Source organism: Microtus pennsylvanicus, chromosome 3, assembly GCF_037038515.1.
Source record: "Microtus pennsylvanicus isolate mMicPen1 chromosome 3, mMicPen1.hap1, whole genome shotgun sequence".
NCBI lineage: Eukaryota > Metazoa > Chordata > Mammalia > Rodentia > Cricetidae > Microtus > Microtus pennsylvanicus.
Genome location: NC_134581.1, coordinates 68,668,691 through 68,691,819, shown reverse-complemented (window position 1 = coordinate 68,691,819; position 23,129 = coordinate 68,668,691). Strand labels below are relative to the sequence as shown.

General features: G+C 43.1%; 1 protein-coding gene and 1 long non-coding RNA gene across 3 annotated transcripts in view; one reads left to right on the top strand and one right to left on the bottom strand.

Moving 5' to 3' along the window:
• Zc3h12c (zinc finger CCCH-type containing 12C) overlaps positions 1-14,338 on the bottom strand; it is a 63,824-nt gene extending 49,486 nt beyond the window's left edge. Inside the window, exon 1 of one of the 2 annotated variants that reach the window (XM_075965913.1) lies at positions 14,262-14,338. Coding sequence is in view for 1 of the 2 variants with exons in the window: in XM_075965911.1 (XP_075822026.1) it covers positions 10,236-10,259 (24 nt within the window). In the remaining variant the exon portion in view is untranslated. Of the gene's footprint in view, positions 1-10,235; positions 10,752-14,261 lie in introns of those variants that run through there. The other variant, XM_075965911.1, reaches the window with a different exon arrangement.
• LOC142846070 (uncharacterized) lies at positions 10,617-22,905 on the top strand. Its single transcript, XR_012910021.1, has 3 exons — positions 10,617-10,666; positions 12,150-12,224; positions 22,789-22,905. It is a non-coding gene; the product is annotated as an uncharacterized LOC142846070 (long non-coding RNA).
• Positions 22,906-23,129: the final 224 nt, after the last annotated feature.

Here is a 23,129-nt window from a genome sequence, read left to right as displayed (position 1 = left end):
GAGAACATTTAGTCCAGAAAAGCCAAAGATACAGTATGTTGTTCTGTAAGAAACACCAAGAAAAAACTGGTCAGGTTAATCAGAAAATGTTAGTACCTGATGAAAAAAAGTATAAAAATTGTCGGTAACCAGTAATTTAGAAGAAATATATTGGTTTACTGGTGGCAGGAATACGGGAAAAAATAGTAAATGGGCCAGGTGTGGTGGCACAAGCCTTTAATCCCAGCACTAGGGTGGCAGACACAGGTGGATTGCTATGAATTTGTAGCCAGCCTGATCTACATAGTGAATTCCAGGCCAGCCAAAGTCCATAGTGAGATCCTGTCTGTTTGAGAGGTGAAAGGGAAAGAAGGGCAGAAAGAAGGAATGAAATTACAACTACAAGCGTCTAAAAGGAAACTGGTGTTTTTCTAGGGAAACAAAACACCGCCGTTTGTTTCAGTTTAATGATACAGATGGTAGATACTAAAATTTTTCTTTAAAGTACATGGTTGTAGACAAAGAGCAGCCAACCCTCTTACCTATTCATGATATCATCTCATTAACCTTGTCATTTCTTTTTTGTTGTTGTTGGTTTTTTGGTTTTTGTTTGTTTGTTTTTTCAAGATAGGGTTCCTATGTGTAACAGCCTTAGCCTCAAACTCACAGAGATCTGCCTGCCTCTGCCTCCCGAGTGCTGGGGTTAAAGGTGTGTACCACCACCGCCTGGCAACCTTGTTATTTCAAACCACAGAAGTTCCTAAAGCAATAAATTGCTATTTGTCATATTTTTCAGTTAGCTTTCTTCATGGGCCTACGAATTAACTATTGAAAAGTAAAGCCATAATAATTCCCTCAGATACTACTTCTGAATAAAATCATATTCAAAACTATCCCTAAGGAATCATTTGATTTGCAAAAAATCCAACCATGACTAGTTTATTTTATGAATAGTCATTTAGCTGAAATTCAGAACATATAAATGAAACATGCTGGCTAGTTGACTCAATTTTATTGCAAGTCTGTTCAAGTAATATAGTTTTAAAGTAATACTTTGATGAAAAGGAAGAAAATAACACGGGCCACAATTGGAAATTTAAAGCAAATGGGAGATTAAGTTAGCATCCAATAAATTCGTCAGTTTACTTATTTGCATGTTTGTCATAAGAGATATGCTAAGTGATTCAGACAGGTTACAAAGATGAGTACAGCCGCTGCAACTCTTTAAAGGTTTTTTTTTTTTTTTCTCTCTCTCTCTCTCCCTCTCTGTGAGTGTGTATACACACATGCTCACAGTGACCTTTTGGGGAATCAATGGAACATATGCTAAGAACTCTTGGATACATTTCAATGGTAGAGTGCTTGCCTAGCATGCATAAAGCCCTAGATTCGATTCCTTGCATAGGAAAAAGTAAATAAATGCGCATACTACAGAAGAGATGACATGTTTGGTACGAAAGGATTGAACTACATAAACATTTATTTTTTGAGGGGATGGTGGGAAGGGATAAGAAGGAGGTGGCTTTCAGAAATAAAGGTGAGTGCATGCACCTGTGTATGAATGGATCCTGCATGCATGGGACTAACTGAACAAGGACTGGGGAAGAGGAACAGCAGCGTGTGTCAGGAAACCAATGGCTCCGCTGTAACACTTTGCTAACACCAGTCTTCCACCATCAGCTCTGCAGTCCTTTCAAAGTTCTGCAAGATGCAGTGGGCAGGACCACTTGGGAGTGAAGAATGAGGCAGGGAGCCCGTCTTCAGGAGAGGGGGGGAACTGCTGTGTGGTGCTTGCTTTCTCCTTTCCTGTCCCTTCTCTAACCTTTCAGCACTTCAGATACATGAGGCTTAATGCTGCCATCTGCCAGCCCACAGCCACCTTCCTTACGCCTGCTCCATCTTTTCTACTAAAAATCAAAGTGTTAGGATACCTGCACGATTAAAAGAATTAGGCATTTAAGGGGCTGGAGAGATGGCTCAGAGGTTAAGAGCATTGCCTGCTCTTCCAAAGGTCCTGAGTTCAATTCCCAGCAACCACATGGTGGCTCACAACCATCTATAATGGGGTCTGGTGCCCTCTTCTGGCCTGCAGGCATACACACAAGACAGAATATTGTATACATAATAAATAAATAAATATTAAAAAAAAAAGAATTAGGCATTTAAGTGTGATGGCTTCTTGAGACACAAGAGAGTAATAAGGACAGCTTATTAAACCACATCTTTGTCTTCTCCTGGCCTCTGAACTTCCCTGGTTCTCTCAACCCCCTTTCTCTGCATTAGTGTGTGTGGGGGGGGGGGCAGAAGCAGCTTATCTCAGTCTCTTATGGAAGAAATTTGAACCCATTATGTAAAAAATTAAAGGGCATTCATTGAAGAATATAGGTTAGGGTTTGCTAACTGCACTCTCACTCAGAAGTTTTTAACCCACTAAAGTTTGGTAAACAATGCCTAAAGGCCATGGGGGAAGCAATGATTTGGTAAGTGAGTGCATCTGTAAGGAACCAGTATTTGTAGAGCAGGTAGCTGAGCATCTCACTTTACCTTCTAACTTTATCTTTTAAAGAGATGACAAAGGTAAAAAGGTCAGTAAGAGGCTGTTTCAGATTGAACATATACATATGCCATTCTAATCATGCTATTTATAGAATACATTTTCATAGCATGTCATTTTTTTTTACTTGGGGCATTATATTAACACTCAGAAGTTTTACATTTTGGAGCATTTCTGATTTCAAATGGTAGGCTGGCCACATTACCATATTATGTATAATAGTAAACGATGACAGCTAAGGCTTAGGTGTTTCAGAGCACACCATCAGTCCTTCCCAGCAGTCATGGCACATGGTCGCAGCACGGTGACTGTCACTGTCGCCATTTGACAGGCAGGAAACTGACCTAGGGAAATGAAAAGGAAACTTCTCCCGTATTATACACGTATGCGGCAGCAACACAAGGGGAGCTCAGACTCGGTCTTCCTGGCTGTAAAACAGGCTCGTCAGCACCATGTTCGCTCACGCCTAGCCAATCCACAAGGCTGTGTGGAGACCCTGTATGTAAACAACATTGGGTGTGTAGAAACGGATATACAATCACCACTAACAGGGTACTAACTTGTGTAACTCTTTACACGTCAGCTGTCGTGATCACGTATCAGAAAATGGCTTTAACATCCAGGCTGGAGATGATGGTTCAGCAGTTAAGAGACTTGAGTTCAGTCTCCAGCACTCATCAGGTGACTCACAACTGCCTCCAACTCCAGCCCCAGGGCATGTGACATTCTCTTCGGGCCTCAGAAGACACCTGCACACCTGTGTGCATACACACACATAGACAAACACAACTAAAAATAACAAAAATAAAAAAAGAAAGTCATAGTAACACACTTTGGGCACAAACGTATGTACCACAATTGTGTATGATGGGGGAAAACTGGTCAAAATCTCTGTGTCGAAACGTGTATCCATTTCTTTTAGGCTTTCCTAGTTGGTAGGATACAGTTTTTCACAATAGGCTGCAATAATTTTTTTTATGTTTGTGTTATCAGTTGTAATGTTTCTTTTTTCATTTCTGATCTTACTTGATTCTTTTTTAAAAATCAAACTGCAAAGTCAGGCGGTGGTGGCGCACGCCTTTAATCCCAGCACTCGGAAGGCAGAGGTAGATGGATCTGTGAGTTCGAGGCCAGCCTGGTCTACAAGAGCTAGTTCCAGGACAGGCTCCAAAAGCTATAGAGAAACCCTGTCTCGAAAAAGAAAAAAGAAAAGGAAAAACAAACAAACAAAAAAAAACCAACAAAACTGCAATATTTGAATATGTTCAATGTCATCCAGGCAGTAAAAATAATCCCTTACACCAGTGGTTCTCAACCTTCCTAACACTGTGACCCTTTAATACAGTTCCTCATCTTGTGACTCCCAACCAGAAAATTACTTTCCTTGCTTCTTCATAACTGTAATTTTGCTACTGTTATGAGTCATAATGTAAATATCTATGTTTTCTGATGGTCTTAGGAGACCCCTATGAAAGGGTCATTCTATCAAAAAATGGGTCGTGACCCCCAGCTTGAGAACCTCTGTCTTAAGAGAATATTTAATGACATGGGAAAATTCTTATGAAGAGCAAGAAACAAAACTTTAATGTTTATACATTTTTAAAAGGATGTACTCATGCTTATTAAAAGGATTTTAAAATGAAATAAGGACATTAACATTTTAATTATCTCTAGGTGAATTATAGGTGGTTTCCATAATTACTTTACACATTTTCTATGTTTTAAAAATATGATAAAATATGCCAAAATATTAAACTGAAAACTTAAGTTTAAGAGAGAGTTTGAAGTGGTAAAAGGAAAAAATTGAAATGGAGTTTAGAAAACACTCTTCTTTATTTGAGACAATTTTCCCTATGTACGGCATAGCTAACTTTAACTGACTTAAAACTCATGGCCTTTGTGTTACTCAAGGCGCTTCTTTTGTCTTAGCAAAGACAGAAATAATATATTTCATCTAAATAGACCATTGATTGTACATCTCAAGTTTTTTTTTTAATAGCTGTACTGGTCATCTTAAAACTAAGTAATTTCTAAGATCAATTCAGGCCAAAGAAAATGACACAAATTTAACCGGGTAAGTTACAATGAGATGACTTCAGTTACCGAGCAAAGCATTCAATGTATGAATGTAAGTGTATAAAACAATGAAAACAGATGATGAAGTCAAAGCCCAGATCTGAAACAGACTAACTTACAGAATAGGGTAAAATTAAGCCCACATTATTTTGAATAGGAAATGAGTACAGATGACTAAGAGCAAAAACTAATTTTAGCTTCATCCTAAAAGACATAGGGTAATAGAGTTAAAGGACTTTTGAAAACCCAAAAATATAAGCTTACATATTTATAACAATAGAAGCTTAATTTTATAGAAGTTTTACATCTGGCAACTCAATAGCTCCCAATACAACTAAGAGCCAGGGATTAAGTAAAAAGCATAATAAATTAAAAAACAACCCTCCTATCCAATCAATGATACTATTAAATATTTTTTTACTAACTTAATGCCTAACACTTTTTCATTCATTTAAAATTTTTATTACATTTATTTAGACAGTGAGCGTGTGTGTGTGTGTTTGTGTGTGTGTGTGTGTGTGACAGAGGTGGGGGAGGGAGGAGAGAGTGCACTTTTTTTTTTTTTTTTGGTTTTTCAAGACAGGGTTTCTCTGTAGCTTTGGTGCCCATCCCGGAACTAGCTCCTGTAGACCAGGCTGGCCTCGAACTCCCAGAGATCCGCTTGCCTCTGCCTCCTGAGTGCTGGGATTAAAAGCGTGTGCCACCACCGCCCAGCCTTGGAATAATCTTTTTGTACACTGTGAAGATATGTCACTCTAATTGGTTTACTACAAAGCTGAACGACCAATAGCTAAGCAGGATTTCCAGACAGAGAAGATGCTGGGAAGAAGGAAGATGCAGAGGAAACAGCATGGGCAATGCAGAGTCGAGGTAACCGAGCCACGTAAAAGAACAAAGATTAAAAGATACAGGTTAATTTAAGTTATAAGACCTAGTCAGAAACAAGCCTAAGGTGTTGGCCAAGCTTTCATAATTCATAATAAGTCTCTACGTTGTGATTTGGAAGCTGGCTGGCTACACACATGCCATGAAATGCTTGTGGAGGCTGGAGGACAACCTGTGAAAGTTGGTTGTCTCCCTCGACTGTGTGGGTTCTTGATTCAGGACATCAGTTTTGGAGGAAGCAAGCGCCTTTGCACACTGAGCCATCCTACCTGCCCTCATTTACTATTTTGTACCAGTCAAAGCAAAGCTCCAAAGTAGACAATGCTTAGTGGGTAGGAACAGAAATAAAATGAAGATTCTAACTTAGGATGAGAGTCAGCAAATGACAGAGCTCATGTTGGAAACATCATCTGCCTGTGCCATACATACAATGCAATCCTTCATTCCTTGACCTATACTATCCAAGAGTCCTCTACCCGATGTGCCCAAACTTCTGACACATTGACACACAGCATATTTGCAGGGCTTGAGAACTACACAATGAAGTTACCAAAAATAATGCAAAACAAACAAAATCTCCCATGAAGCAAGTCCTACAATGCTGTGTTGGGCTCTGTTCTTAGCCATCCTGAGTCTCATGTAGGTAGTAGGCTGGACACACCCACTAGGCCTTTTGACACTGACTTTTTAGTTTAAGGTTAGCTTGCTATCATATAGTTTCACAATGCAGAGATGATATCATCTGCAAATTAGAGAAAGTGAGGGACACTATCACTAAGGAGCAGCTACTAACAGAGAAGACGGTATCACCGATGTAGTCAAAATAATTAATCCTCACACTTCCCACATCTAACACAAACTGCATAGCTACTTAAAGTGTGAATTTCTGTCACTGGGACCAAAAGTCTTAACATTTCTCGTTCTCCATTTACATGCATGTGTACACTACAGTGCTCATTGGAGGTCACAGGACAACCTGCAGGAGCTGCTTCTCTCCTTCCACCTTGTGTACCAGGAATCAAACTCAGGCCATCAGCTTTGGCAGCAAGGACTACCAGCTGAGCCATCTCACCAGCCCAACTATCAAAGATTTTTCAAGTTACTCTTTAATTAAAACATGATGAAATCAGCCTTCTTACTCTGATAGTGGGTTTACAAAACGCATTCTTTTCGATCATTATATTTAGAAATACATTCTCAAACCACAGACACTGAAAACACACTTTTACTGAACTATTTAAAGCATTATGATACTGAAATATTAGGAAAACACAAATGTCTGAGAGCAGGAGGATGATTACATAAAGTAACCTCGTGGAAGGAAAATATTTGAAGCATTGTTAATATAATAAATAAATCTTGATGGTCATTAACATAGAAATTGAAGGGGGTTTCAACTCTTTAAATAATATAACTCCAAGTATAGGGGAAAGTGTTCTGCCTTCTTAAAAAAAAATTCCCAAGGATGATGCTATTTCATCGTTCCATTTCACAATAATATGCATGAATATACTAAGTTACAGAGACTTTAATACTGCCACAGCAAGGATGCTGCATGGCTAAGTTAGAAACCCTCACTCTATCATTGTTAACTACAGTTGAATGTTACAGGTCTATGAGGCTTATTAGTACTTAAAACGCATAAGGTGATATTTTTTGTTTTGTTTTGTTTTGGTTTTGTTTTGTTTTGGTTTTGTTTTGTTTTTGAAGTAACTGGAACACTGCAGGTCAAACTCCAGGCTCTCACCAGTTGAAGGCTAAACCTGGCATCCTCCTTTGATAAATGTTCATTCTCCACTCATTCATTATTTTTCTTCCCAATATAAGCAGTCACATGACTACCAGAGTTCTAGGACATGAGGCTCACCCAGCACTAGCTACTTAAACCTAACTTTGAGGCCTTACACAGAATCTGCATTTTCCACGTCTTCACTCATGGTTCTGAGGGACTTGCGCTGAGCATTACGCTCCGTTAGGAAGCACTCCTCTAGAGGCTAGAGATTTAACAATGAAACAACTTCCAGTGAGCAAGAACTGGCAGATCAGCTTATTATTTTACAGTCTCACGTTAAAAAGTTTCTTTGTAAAATTTCCTCAACATCTTGGTTCTTTAAAAATCTCAAGTCAGAATGAAAGAACTCTTCTAAATTTAGATAAAAACAAATCACCAAGCAGATATTGACAGCAACATTTTTAGACATACACAGTAGTTCAATGCAAGGGTCACTGAACTCTGCTAGAATGATAGCAAGGTAATTCAATTTGGACTAATTTTAAAGGAACATTTTCTATTAACCTCTTGGGGTCCAATTTGGCAGTTCTAACCCACCAAAACATCTCCATAGCAGCCCAAAATATAAAACAGGATATTTTTATTGTGATCATCTGAAAAAAAAAGGTAAAAGGAAGTGACTAATAAAAGCTCCGTTTAGCATATAAACACTCCAAGTTTCTACTTCCCATCCTTCAGTATTTTCCATTACACTGAATAGTTCATTAGGCTGTCATCATTATATATACGTTAAAAATATTGATCTCTTGACACTGAATAGTTCATTAGGCTGTCATTATTATATATATGTTAAAAATATTCATTTCTTGATTCTTATCCAAGTTGGGTTATGGGATACAAATCAGTGGTAAAAAACCCAGCATTCAGAGTTCAACCCCAAATATCAAAAAGAAAAGAAAATGCTCACTTATTTTGTATATGTTTTCTGGTTTTGTTTGGCTGCTTGTTTGGGGATGAGGATTCATATTTTTTTTATTTTTAATTAATTTATTTATTAAGGATTTCTGCCTCCTCCCCGCAACCGCCTCCCATTCCCCCCCCCCCACCCCCCCCCGATCAAGTCACCCTCCCTCATCTGCTCGAAGAGCAATCAGGGTTCCCGGACCTGTGGGAAGCCCAAGGACCGCTCACCTCTATCCAGGTCTCCTAAGGTGAGCATCCAAACTGCCTAGGCTCCCCCAAAGCCAGTACGTGCAGTAGGATCAAAAACCGGTGCACCCACACACTGAGACAATGAGGATTCATATTTTATAGCCCTCGCTGGGCTAGGACTCAAGAGATCTGCCTGTTTCTGCCTCCCAAATGCTGAGATTAAAGGCATGTATCCTGGTCTTAATGGTTAGATAATTGAAAAATTGCAACTTACTTTGAAAGTAAAAGTGATTCTTTAAAGGAAGACATTCAAACATTCAAAATTTAAACATTAAAATCATGGATTCAGATTGAACAGACAGTACCTTCAAGTAGACAGATTGAGAATGACAAGATTTAGTAAGACAAGATGTGACCAGAAAGGTATCTGAAGGATGCACGGTCCTGGGGTGTGGACCAACTTTAAGACTGGTTTTCATAAATCTTTTAGTGAAGCTGTCTAGTCAAAGGTCAGAAAATACCAAGATTAAGAAACTGTAAGTCAAATTCATTAGACACGTAAGAGACAAATTAAGTCATGCCCTTGTACCTACCCATGATTTTGTTTAAGACATCCTCCAATCTAGCCCTGGCTAACCTCGAACTTAGGATCCTGTTGCTTCAGATGAGTGCTGGAATCACAAGCATGTGTCCCATTGCTCCTAGCTGTGGTCTAAAATTTTTTAATGGGTCTTGGAAAGTCAAAAAAAAAAAAAGATAAAGCGTTTGAGGCATGTCCCCTGTTTTGCGTTTATATTTGAAGTAGAGAATGAAACTCTCAGTAAAAAAATGCGTGAAGAACTGTACAACTTTCTCAGATTTCTAAATATACAACGCTTAGGCCCAATTATCTCTCCATCTATTCTAAGTTGGTTTAAAAAAAATGAGAAAAAGAAATCTGAATCAATAAGCGCCTGATGGAGCTGGAGATACTCCAAGACAGTCCTGCAACCAATAGGAGAACTTTCCCTAAATGTGGATTACGGTTTCATCTCTTTATCACAAAACTGAGAACACAAGCCCCCGAGTGTTAACGGATACCCAAAGCAGCAGGAAACCCAGTTAGAGTAATCAGTATGGGGGAAGCAACCGCTGTTTGTAAGGACTTTAAGGGACAATAAAGGATGAAACAGTTTAAGGGACGAAAAGCGGGATTCATTTCTCCAAGTTAAGGAGCACCTTGTCTCGGGGAGTTAAAAATGGATGCGGGCTTCGGGCGGGAGGCTGAGGAGCGGGACCGGGACGAAGGGTGATGGGTTTCCCTAGACCCGCCAGAGGACGGGTGGCAGGAGGGCTAAGAAAAGCGAATGGCGGGGGGCTGGACGGAGATGCCGGGTGATGTCTCACCCCACGGGCGCGCGAGGGTCCGAGCGGCAGGATCACAGCGGTGGGTCCGTTTCCCTCGGCGGCGCCCGGGCCCGCCTCCATCTTCGCTGGCCGTGGCCCTCGGGGGGGCGGGCAGGAGCCACCGGACCGGCGTTCTAGGCCGCCGGGCCCGGCCTCACCTCGCTCGAATTCCCCGCGGGGCCGGCGCCGCCCGCGGGCTGGATGCGCTCGGCTTTCCCGCCCGGCGTTCCCGAGCGCCGGGCGCCGGGGCCACTCGACCTCGGGGGTCGGAGCCGCCTGGGCCTGGAGTACCCTGAGCGCGGCCGCCCCGGCCCCGGCAGATCCCGAGCTCCGCGCTCGGGCGCGGCCTCCCGGCCCCGCGGGCCTCCTCGCGCCGGCTGGCTCGGGAGCACGGAGCCCCGGGGACGGCGAGGAAGGCGACCGCGGCCACCCCCGCCCTCTTCCCAGCCCGCGGGCCGCCGCGCCACCCACCTGCAGTGTCTTCTCCGCAGCCATCACGACATGCTCTGGAAGCCGGGCCGGCCCCGGTCCCCTCCTCCGCCAGGCGGCCACCTCTCGCCTCAGCGCCGGGCCGCCGCGGCCGCCGCTAGGGCTCGGGCCGAGCGGGACGCTCCCCCATGCCGCCGGCCCGCCAGCCCGCTGGGCGGACTGCACGCCGGGGCCGCGGCTCTCAGGCGCCCCGGAGCTCCGCCGCCCGCTGCCGCGCTCCTCACTCGCCCGCTCGCCCGCCCGCCCCGAGCCGCTGCAGCCGCCGCGTGCCGCGTTCCTCCCCTCTGCTCCCTCGCCTTCCTTCGCCGCTGCTGGAGCGGAGCTTGGCAAACCAGCACCTGCTGCTGGAGAACGCCGAGAACTGAAACAGGAAACCCGGAGCCAGGGGGGAAACCCGGGAGGCGTGGAGAGGGGTGAGGGGAGCTGCTGGGACCTGTCGGGCTCTACCCTCCCCCTCCTGCTCTTTTCCCTCCGGGCCCAACCCCGGGGTCTGGGATCCCTCCTCTCCACTCCCCAGTTTTGCTCTCGACGGTGCCTCTTGAACTGGCCACCTTATCTCTAGCCTACCCCAGCTCAGATCATGTCCTGGGCAGTCAAGGAAATCGTGTTGCTTTCTCAGGGCATGTCCCCGTTTGTTGACTTATTATTAATACCCTGCAATGGTGGCGAAGGGGGGCGGATTGGACGACAAACAAAACACCACACCCTGAGTAATAAAACTAGTAAGGGAATTTAAACAAATGAAGCAGTAGGGATTTCACCCTTTGGGAAGGACTTCCGTCAGCTAGGGAACTGGCATTGCTGGAAATGGCAATCACTTCGGAATTGAGGTTAAACCCAAGATAAGCTCAGATCTCTGGGCTGGGAGCAGGCAGCCCTGTGCATTGAGGTGGACACGTGTGAATAGCTCTGAGCGCAGAGCACGCCTGTTTCAGAGAAGTGAACAACACCTAGCACAATCTAGGTCAACTTCTCGGAAATGTTCCCACCATCTTACTCATCTGCTTATGGAAATGCTATCAGGAGTCTCACTTCTCGCCCTAGCTGCTGGATACATCTAATTCTGGAGCAGGAGGGAGAGACGCTAATGGGCCATTGCCATCATCGGTAGTTTGCTTAGATCATGAAATTGCCACTACAGCCAGGCAAACTAGGTATTATGATCCAGTTTATTGTTAGACAGTCCAAGTTGTAAAAATTTATACAGCTTGAATAGAAGAAAGCACGTGTTTGTCCCAGGACTGGCCTATGGCGCCTTTGGTTACACTTTTCGCTTTTATTAGAATTGTTTCTTGCCTTTCTGAATTGTTTTCAATAGGACATAGATCATTTAAGCCTGGATTTTGGTCTATTCAATATTCTAGCATTCATGATGTCTAACAAAGCTCGAACTGCATAGTTCAATGTTTCTTTTCTTTTTTGCATCAGTGAAATTTGCCTTCGTGGCTCCGGTGAGCAGGGCGCCTATCCCCATTGCATCTTTAAGTTTTGAGGAGGTCCCAGCTGAAAGCATCCTTCCCAGGATTCCCAGAGAGAAGAGAGAAGAGAGCAGGGTGTCTTACTTAGCCCATTCTCCCCCTTCAGCGGACTAGTCTTGGGGCCTAACAATAAAACTGCAGGCAGGAAGTTGGCGCTGGTGGTCCACAGTTTTGGTATCACATTGGAGACCCCAGGAAGACTAGAAATCTGTTCTCTGCAGCAGGTGAGATTTTTGGCAGGAGAGTTAGAATACTCTGGGAAGGCAGCCCCTATACACTGGGCCAAACCTACAGAAATCTCTGGAGCAGGACTAAGAGGTGGCAGGGACTTAGAAAGAAATTTGGCTGGCAGAAAACAGTAAGTCCCAGCCACTATGAGATGACTTTAGTGACACCAGGAAATTTCTCCATTCTACAGTGTCCTGCCCACATACCCTGCCTCTTGCCCCGTGTCCTGCAATTGACTCATCCAAGTTCCAAGATTGGGCACTCTGTAAGTACTTTGAGATAAGGTGAATATTATTTGTTAAAACTAGTATTTACTAGATGATTATGAAATTATAAATACTAGTCTTTGTATATATTTTCTTTCTTTCTTTCTTTTTTTTGTTTTGTTTTGTTTTGTTTTTTCGAGACAAGGTTTCTCTGTAGCTTTGGTGCCTGTCCTGGAACTAGCTTTTATAGACCAGGCTGGCCTCGAACTCACAGAGATCCACTTGCCTCTGCCTCCAGAGTGCTGGGGTTAAAGGTGTGTGCCACCACTGCCCGGCTTGCATACGTTTTCTTGTATAATGCCCACAAACTCCACAGAGGGGGCTACTGGCCATAATTTCCCTTTTTGCTGATGAGAAACCCCAGACCAGGATTACAGTCACTAGATAACCAAGAGGGCAAGGACTACACTTTAAGGTAGTTTGACTCTAGAATTAAGAATAAGATACAATAACTGCCCTCAATCACATTGTTATTTAGCTGAGGGAATAAGAACACCCAAAGATAATAACCCTGAGCTTTGAAAAGCAGATTGTGTGGGTCAATAGCATCCTGATGGGTTATGGAGATAATAATTACATTCAAGGACAGAACGAAGGAAGAGCCAGGAAAGTCTGGGGAACAGAGATTCAAAGGAAAGGCCAGAGGGGGCAGAAGGGCAGCATCACAGAGATTTGTGAGAACAGAAAGAGGAAAAAAGGAGGGATGGAAGAGAGGAAATGGGAGAGAGATGCAGGCAGATGCTTGGTTCCAGGTAGCCTACAAACGTGTGGAGAATCTGTGACAGGTTTAAGATCATCTGGAAAATGTCGGAAGACAAGGCTGTTGCATTGATGGGATGGTTGGAAGGCAATGAGAAGCAAAATCTGAAGCTCATATGGCAGAACTAATGATGCAAACAGCAAGGTGAGCAAGGAAGGAAAGAGATATTACTGTGTGACTTAACATAGAGGCCTCGTGGGAATCTGGGCACACACTCAGTGCAGAGACGGAGTGGAGAAAGGGAGGTTAGCAGGCAACTGAGTGCGGTGCAGAACCTGAAGTAAAGGTGAGGGGTAGGGTGGAAGGACCTACTTCATTCAGTCTTACATGTGCACTGGAGATAATACCAGGTTCTGCATGCATGACTGTCATAGTGCTATCTAAAAATAGAGTGTGTAGGAGAGGCATTTATCTGCTAATAGGAGAAAAAATACAAAAATTTAATATGGTTTCCATTACAAAGTAATCAGGTAGGATGGTTCATTTTTATAAAACAGCATTGAAAGAAAATTTCTAATAAAAATAAACTTTCTAGGGCTCTGAGTTAAGTTGGCTTCCTGCAGTTCCACTTACACCATCTTCTTTGCCCCCAAGCTATTCTTCTTTGTAAGGAGCGAGAAATAAACAAAACAGTTTTCACAGGTTCAGAGGAAGTTTGAATATTGGAAGGAGACATCATTTAATCTGAACCCTCTTGTCATTTTGGTGAGATCAGGGATGAAATTCTACTTGCTCGATAGTAAGCCTTCACTAGGTGTTAGTTCTCGGAGCAAATCTGTACTGTAGTCACAGAACCAAGCCTGCACCTTGAATTGCAACTTGGAATTGAATATAATTGCAAACTCAGGAGGCCACATCTGCACGGTGACAAGCTCTTGGAACAGTATTGCCAGTTGACAACGCTGCCTTTGAATGGGTGACTGTGAGGGCAGTTACTTCTCCCTCCTAAGAGACTCTCTGACTGTCACACGCTTAGGTTTATGCTTGAACCATAAAGGTACAAGTTTAGATGCCTGTCCCATCCCACCATGGCTTGCCTTCATCACGAATTTCTATTTGCCCCCTGCCAGATTTCCAGAGGCTTCTAACAGTTAGCTTTCAGGTTCAAAACTGCCACACATTTCTGGCCAATGTTTCTACTGTCCTCAAAGGTTTCCAAGTGGGGCTTTTCTTATGGGTCCTATATGGACCTGTAGCTACACATGGAGCAAGAGTTACTTCTCAGAATTTCAGAGTCTCCTGCCTCACGCCTCCCCCATTTCTGCCAGATTCTTACCTTAGCTGCAATGAGGTCGGCAGTTCCTTCACTGTGCCTTCATCTTCAGCTCTTGAGCCAACGGTGCTTTCTTCTAGTTGAAGGGCTTCTTTACAGCTTCTGTATCCTTCAGAATATTCTGTAATTCCAAAAACCTGTAGATGAAGTCTAGCTGCATTCACTAGCACGACTCTACAAAAACTCTCTCCCAACCACACACCGCGTAAGACGCACAGGGTGACACAGCACCTCTTGCCCGGTAGTCTCGGGGGCGGCTACAGTTGCTTATTAATGCTGCGTTCTTAGAGAAGGAAACTAGAAGACACGAGGATACGTCTTGTTGACCAATCCTAGGACTTCTTTTTTCTGATGGGTAACCACAAGATTCCGTAGTGGCAGGGTGACTGTTTTCCTCCAGCATTTGAGGGAGGCCACCAGAGAACCACAGGAGCTAAGTTTTCTGTATGCCAATGTCATAACCATATGCTGGTTTTCTCCCCGAGCCTGGAATGGCAACATCGCTTTTACCATGTTTGGCAAACGCAGGGGACCTGAGAACAACAGAAATTTCGCTGCTATCTCCAGGAGGACTATGATTGCAAATGCCATGGCCATTTACACAGCTCAGAAGTTTTAGAGATTTTCTTTCGAGATGAGATTTCAGGTGAACTAAAACCTCTTCCTTACCTAGACAGTCATCTGCGGTCTGAAAAGGAAACAGATACTTAGAATTATAAATACACAAAAATCGAGCAAGCTGAAGACAAGTTAGAGTCTAAGGGTCACCTTGAAAGACCATTAATTAGCATTATTTGCAAAGATTAAAAAGAACATTAGTTTAAATTGCACTAGTGGAAGATTATTTAAATAGCATACTCTTCCCATCCACTGGTTTTATATCCAGCTGTCAAAGATTAGAGATGCTTTAATGTCAATACATCGTCTACTGAAGGGTGGGTAGAGAGTGCTTAGCTTGTGTGTGAAGGCAAATCTATGGTTATCTAAGCACACGATATCTCTCATGAACACAACAAACTAAACAAACTAGGGTCATTGGTTGCCTATAGCCAGAAGGACTGAATAAACAGAAGAAAAGGGTAAACGGGATTTTCTTATTGTTCTATAGAACAGTTTTTGAATTTTAAATTGTACGTATCAATTCAGCTTTCAGAAACACTGTTTAAATGGCATTTTTATTGATAATGTGTCTTTTTGTCGACACATTTCTGTTGAATTTCATAACTAGTCAGGTGTTTTTTTTTTAAAGTGATAGAAATAATTCCAACTTTACACATGGGTTGATGCGAATGCAAATTAGGGTAACCACGGTGGAAATCAGCATGGAGGTTCCTCAAAACACTAAAAATAGAACTATTGGATGGTAAAGCTATTTCACCACCCAAAGAAATGAAATCAGCACATTATAAAAATACCGATGTACCTGCAGAACTATCCACAATCACCTAGATATCGAATCAGCCGAGGTGCCAATCAACAGATGAAATGATTAAAAAAGGTGGTGAATGCAGAGAGGCATATTATTCACCCACAGTGAAGAACGTGCTGTTTGTAGAGAATGAGTGGAACGTGAGGTCACTGTGTTAAGCAAAACAAGCCATACTTCGAAGGACAAATATTGCCTTTTTTCCTCTCCTAGGCTGAAACAATTTTTTTTTAAAAAAAAGAGATTCAAGCAGAAGGGGAAAAATTGGGAAAGAAAAAGAGAACTCGTGGGAATAGGCAAGGCGTTAATGAGAGAGAGAATTAGCAAAGTACATTATAGGCTTGTATAAATACACCACAATGAAGCCCCTTATTTTGGAATAGTTCATATACACCAATGAAAGAAGAAAAGTCGTTCCCAGTGATGAGGAAGAGGAAGTGAAGGAAGCCCTGTGAGTTGCACGTGTGGAGTCTGGGGCTTCCCAATCAAGGGAAAGATGTCTATGGTCATGTGGGAAGGGAGATCCCATGATTACTTAAGGATTCCCAGACAGAACTAATGGGATTAGTCACAGTGCTTACAATTTAGTTGTTAAAACTCCAACCTCAGGGTCCATGAGGGTATTTGAAAGAAACTACTTTAAGAGAAACATTTGGGGGATGTTCTCATAGCCAGAGACTGGAAGGAAGTGCTCACACATAAACTGGAGGTCTCATGGTAGGTCAATTATAGGTTTTTAATGATGCCCATCACACAGAATTCTATTTGCTTGTTCTGTGGTCTTTCTGTACCACAGAATTAAGTTCCATGAAGGCACAGGCTCTGTCTTGCTCCCCAAAAGATCTTCAAGTCTTTTGTCATGGCAAGAATGTGACACTCAAGGTGGCTCTAGATAATTGGAACACCCCAACATTCCAATCTGTGGCTATTTCTTTCTCTTTGACCTGCTGGAAGGCAGTGAAGGCATGTCCATGGGAGCTAAGACTCAAGTCCTTTGAAAGAGCGACCAAGGTAAAATTCAAATCCCAAAGTGAATGGGAAATGAAACAAAGTATTCAAGCATGGGGAAATAAGGGAAGGAACTAAAGACTAAGATCTCAGAGTCGTACAGGCATGAGGAAGAAAGAAGAAGAAAAAGAGGAGGAGGAGCAGGAGAGAAAGAATAAAAGGTTGCCAAATGGCGAGCAAAGAAATGAAATGAAACTCTGCCTTCTAAACAAGCAACAAAGCCTGCAAGAAGAAAGGAGAAGTTGGCTTTGTACGAAGGGCTGCAATGACGCAATGACGGGAAGTGCAGGATTATCAGCAGGGCATACTGGCTGCTGAGTCACCGCAGGACAGAGACTGCAGTAGTGGGGGTGGATCCAGTCACCCTGACTGAGGGTCTAGATTGGCTTCAGCGTCTAGGAGAGTGGGAAGATGAGTAAGTTCAGTGGCTAATGTCAGATAGTTGAGGGGAAGCAATCGATCTAGATAGCTCCGGGCACCCACGGTTGACTCTGAGTAGAAGTCAGTGGAAAATTCACACTGCCAGTTATTTCTATCTGAACACTGAAATTCCAGAAGCTACCTGGGGGAGGACTGTCTAAAAGCCAGGTAATGTGATTTACATCTGCAAGGCCAGAGTTCAGGAAATTGAGGAGGCAGGATTGAGGCGGTCAAGGCCAGATGGGCTACTTAGTGAGACACCTTTTCAATATGGAAAACTATATAGGAAGCAGAAGTGAGGGCTCCAGGCAGGAGATGTCAAGTTTATCTTTAGTAATCAAGAGCCACAGTGTTAAGTTGGAAATGACTAAAGCCTTATAAAGGGATAAAATGTTGGAGGCATCTTGGGGATTGAATGGTCTTTGTCAACCACAGGTCAGGGATTGGGTGCAGTTGACTCCGGAAGACCTTTTTATTCTGCCTTTTCTATTCTGAAGCACCCAGAGTTAAAGGTACCAATAGGGCCACTCCCTGACTCCTGTGTCTGGTCCATCATTTTGGTCTCTTTATCTGAATTCTTTTTTGGTGGCCCCCTGAATTGCTTCTCCAGCCCTTCAGCCATCAAGCATCTTCCTTTAGCTTTTGATTCTTATATACAGATTTCCTGAGAAAGTCTAGGTCTCCTGGATTAGCCTCAGAATATCTTTGTGTTGGGGTGTGTATTTGTTCCTGTGTGTGTGTCTGTGATAGTGTATATGTGTGTGCGTGCACTCATGTACCTGCGCCATGCACCCATGCACCCTTACAAGTGGAGCCGAGAAGATTAGATATTTCCCCATCTCTTTCAGGGATCATCTTATGTTTTTCTTCTGTCTTCCTTCTCAGAGCTGGGATTAAATGTACATGCTGCCGTGCCCAGTTTTTTGTCGGGGTGATGGGGATCCAGACTCAGTACATTATGCTTGAGGGTAAATATCTTGCCTACTGAGACATCTTCCTAGAGGGATTCAGGAACCATTGCTCCTAGTTTAGATAGCTATAATTTACAAATAAACACTGGCAAAGATATTGAGAGAAACTTGGGCTGCTGAAGTGGTGTGATTCACCAAAACACACTTGCAAAGGGATATGCACTTTTCACATTCGGAGAAGGTCTTTCCAGCCACTTCTGTTTCCTTAGTGCTTGGTTCTTCGTGTTCAAAAGCAAGAGCTGGCGTTTTCTGAGACCCTCTGTAGTGAAACTGAGTACACACAGCTTAGCCGTGTGGAACTGGAGTAAGAGTTGGTAGGGGAGGCTCTTATTTCCTTTAAAATCTGGGAACATTAAGCATTCTAATGTTATTTTAAATTACAATAGATACATACTCCTTGTAGGAAAATTACAGTCATGCTGTTTCAAAAATGGAAATCATGTTTAATCCCTTCACACAGGTAACCAATCACTTATACCTGTATTTCACTACCACATTTAACTCAAGCAAGCAAGTCTTGAGCACCAGCACTGGGCTCAGGATCATGACATTTTAAAAAGTCTATATCCTAAACTACAGTTTTGAAATATGAGACACAACTGAAAAACAAACCTAGAGGAAACACTTGATTATAAAGATCAAGTGCCCAAGTTGCTGGATCTGGGATCCTCAGGACTGTTTTCAAAATAACCTGTTTACAATGGCGATTCATTTAGTCCATAAATATTTGTGGGCTGCCACTGTGTGCCAAGCTCTCTTTACATCCACCACCACCTCCTGAGGAGAGTTTCTAAGTGGAAGAGAGCAGCTACCGTCTGTCTGAGAACTCATCTCCTGTCATTCTCTGCTCGCTCTCTGCCAGTCATGCTGGCCTGCACAGTCCTGATATTTCTCTCTCTGGAACACCCCTTCTCAAAGGTTTTCTCCCTAATATTCTTTACATTTTTGTACAAATATCACCTGATTAAAGAAGCCGTCCTATATAGCACCCTATTTAGAATATCACATATATCCTCTCTTTGTGTACATTCTGCTCACGTTCAGTCCTTTTAGCATAATAAGAAAACTATAGGGTCATGATATGACCATGATTTGAGAGCTCTGGAATAGGAAGATCAGGATATACAAATAGTAGATTCTTTATTGATAAAGATGAATGGAAAGTTGTATGCAGATGGAAGTTTGTTCATCCACAGGTGAAAACGAAGGAACGCCCATCTCTGGCTATGGTAGAAAGACAACAGGCATGATATGACGATTAGGACACGTCATAGGAAACCCAGACAGATGTATATCCACAGGCACTGTCTTCAGCAAAGTCTCCCATGGGCATAAGAACGAGGCAAAGCAGGGAACAGGAGCGAGACAAAGGGATGTGATAAGCCTTGGGTTAGCCAGGTGTCAGCTGCTCATCCCCCTGAGCAAGAAGTAGGCTGTCTGATCAGGTCTCAGTTTGCAAGGTGAGCTAGCCTTTGGTTTCAGTGTTGTAAGTTCCTTAGGAGTCCCTACCTTGCTTCTTCAGATCAGTGTCTTTGCTTTGTTCCTCTACTGCCTACCTCTCAAAAGAATATTTTGTAACCATTTTTGTGTGTGTGTGTGTGTGTGTGTGTGTGTTGTGCACGCGCGCTTCCACGTGCGTGTGCATTCTTCTACCACATACATGCCAGAGGATAATATAGAACTCACTAAGGAAGCTAGACTGGTTGTCTGGCAAGCCCCATGGATCCTCCTGTCTCCACCTCCCCAGCACTGGAATTACAGGCATTCACCACCACTCCCAGGATTTTTTTACAAGGATCCTGGGGGTCAAACTCAGGTTCACATCTACTGAAAAAACAGACAGGATATACCAGAGAGCAAATGAACAAAAGGAATTCCATAAGACAGCTAGTCCTCTGGAGAAACAAAGCAGAGCACTACCAGGTTTGGAGGCTGGTTTGTGGCTGGTGGTGAGACAACATCTCTTCCTAATCCTCCTTGAGCTACAGTGATGTTACAGATCTAGCCACACGCATGACACCGAGCTGGAGCAAAGGGCAAGTGAAAGAGACTCCAGAGAGTGGAGAGTTGTTAAGGATCCTTTGTAAGAAGCAGCATACTATAGTGAGGAGCTTGGGAGAGGGGGAGAGAGAGAGAGAGAGAGAGAGAGAGAGAGAGAGAGAGAGAGAGACAGAGAGAGAGACAGAGACAGACAGAGACAGACAGAGACAGAGATATCAAAGAGAAGAGTGGCCACATGGTAAGGGGCATGGATCAGGAGGGAAGGCTCTCTGTCCAAGTATGGGCTGACTGCTCTAAATGGGTCATGTTTTCTCCTGTTTGCCTTGGACTTTGTATCTTTCTCTTGCCTTATCTTGACCCAGCCTTCGTTCTTCATCCTACCTCTTTGGCCCTTGCAGGCTTTTTAGTTGACATGCCTTTTATGTTCTTGGTAAAACTGTACTGGCATCTGACAGTTTCTGGACCCTCGTTAATGTAGACAGGCTGATCTCTTGACCTATAACACCTTTGTCCTAACAACTTCGTGAGGCAGAATGTACCACAGCATTTCATTCCGCTCTTGTTGGGCTCATCTAGATGTGTTAGATCCCCTCTTCTAAGCTCGCAGAGTCCCTGTGATAATTAACCCACAGAAGAGAGGAATGTGCTCACCCAAGTGACACAACAAAGCAAGAATGTAAATCTGTTTGGAATCATGTGGCTCACAGGCGCACGTGCACGCTAGGAGTACAGCATAGGATGACACACATACAGTGATTAGGACAGACCTAGACTTTTGGAAAAATGCTCAGTAAATGTTAGACCTGATGACAGACAACCTTGGCCACCGAGTAGCTTATGTTTAAAAGAGGGCACGGAAAATTTAGTAATGAGTAAGTCAGAGAAAACCAATTCAGTACCTGGAAGGATCTTGGCTAATATGTTTCTCCCCTTTTGGTAAATAAAGTACCAGGCATTTAATAATAGTGATGGCGACATCCTTTGAAAAAATATAAAGAGGAAGGGCAGGCATGTTTGAAAAAATAATCAGTTCCGTTTTAGAGGTTGAACTTGATGGGCATCTAGAATGTCTGGCTGGAGATTAAACAGTTCATTGCAGTGCATAGGCAGCGTGTTTGGTTCTTTACTGTGTCAGCCGTCAGATTATCTCCATGACACATGGCGTTATTCAGCTTTCTGCTGTTGTGACACAACATCCAAGGCTCTCACGGGAAGGATTTACTTTGCTTCATATGTTCAGTCCATGGCTGACTGGTTCCATTGCTTTTTAGGCCTATGACAAAACAAAACAAAAAAATCACATAGGAAGCACGTAACAGAGAAAAGCCACCCAATTCACGATAACCAGAAAGGAAAGCCAGAGAGAAAAAAGAGGATGGCATTCCAAGGTTCCTTTCAAGGATACTCCCTAAATGACCAACTTCTGCAAAGTAATGTTCAGCTCCTAAAATAGTTACTACTCCCCATAATACACTACTTTAAGAATCCGCCAGTGGATTCCTGCACTGATAAAATCAGAACACCCAAGAGCTGATCATATACAAAAATCCCACCTAAGAACATTGCTACATTGGGGACAAAGCCTTCAATGCATGAACGTGGGGGAGACATCTCATATTGCAACTTGTGGCCTCTTTTTGTCTGCCATCACCTTGATACAGACATTTGCCTTGCCCCTCGCATTCTTCATCAGTCACGTGGCTATACAGTAGTGTTTATTTTGTAAGTTTGCTGTGGGCCTTAAGGTGATTTTTGCAAAATACTCAGAAGGTCCTTCAGCACATAGGCCAAGGAAAACACAAAAAGTAGAGAAAAAAAAGCAAGATTGCATTGGGGTCATGGAGTCCAAAGAACAAATGTTACTAGAAGAACAGTAGCTGTCAGATGTTAAAGTAGGCAGGGAACTTCCAAATGTGTTATTTTTTTTTCTCATGTTGGAACATGTTTACACAAAATGGTGAAAGAAAAAGTCGAACAAGGTTATTCTACCCAATCAGTAATCAAAATAGCATGTATAGCCGTTATGTGCAGAAAGGCTGAGTCAATTAGAAGCTCCTGTTAGAAAGAACAAGACTGAGCTAGAATCTGGTTTACATACGTCACCTCTGTTGAGTCAGAACTATGTGTGCCAGGCTGCTGACTGGCTTCCTTGTAGTTGCCTGCTCCTGTTGAGCCACTGAAAGCCAGAGAGGTGTGCCCAATCCTTCCCGAACGCAGAACACTGCAGAACTGGGACCTTCAGTACAGAAACTCTACACACTGTCTTCTCTGCCCATCTCCTTCAAACAAACCCTCACTGGTGGCTCTGGGGTCCATAGGTGACAGGCACCATGGTTAACATTACAGTTGTGAGGTACAGTTAGTTGTGGAAAAAGAGAAGTCAGGAGGCTGGTTTTGAGTCTGAGCAATCTAGTTTCGCTTGTGATAAGCAGCACGCTCGAGCAAGCTAGTGAATCTCAACTCATGCATGCCTTTTCTCTGCTAAGATGGTATGTTCACAATTCCACAGGAGTTAGAATTTGTGCTTAACTAGCCAAACCATGTGGGTTATAAATAAGCTTCTTTGCTTAGTAGGTGAGACCGTTTTAATTGAGTTATTCAAATGAATTCCCAAAGCTCTTAAGGATTCTGCTTAAAGGGACACTACTCTCTGGGAATAGGACACAGATGCAATTCTCACCAAAGATATGTTTTCTTCTTTCAGAAGTACAGAAAGAAAGAAAATTCCTTCCTGCCTGAGACCGAGAATGTGGAATAGCTTCAACAAGTAGAGCCCACACTGTTCTGATAAAATGTATGCAATTTATTGCTGTGCGTTTATCTACAAAGAGGTAAGATGAGATGGACTATCCTAAGACTCTTCTTTTTAAAAAAAAATTGATTATGAAAGCAAAGACAGGGAATAATGAGTTCAAAGACAATTTGGGCTAGATAGTGAGTTCAAACTACTCTGGCCTACATGGTAGGACCCCGTTGCAAAGAAAGTAATGGATAGGGAAGGAACTCAGTGGCATGGCATAAGTCCCAGGCCTGGGTTTAAGCTTC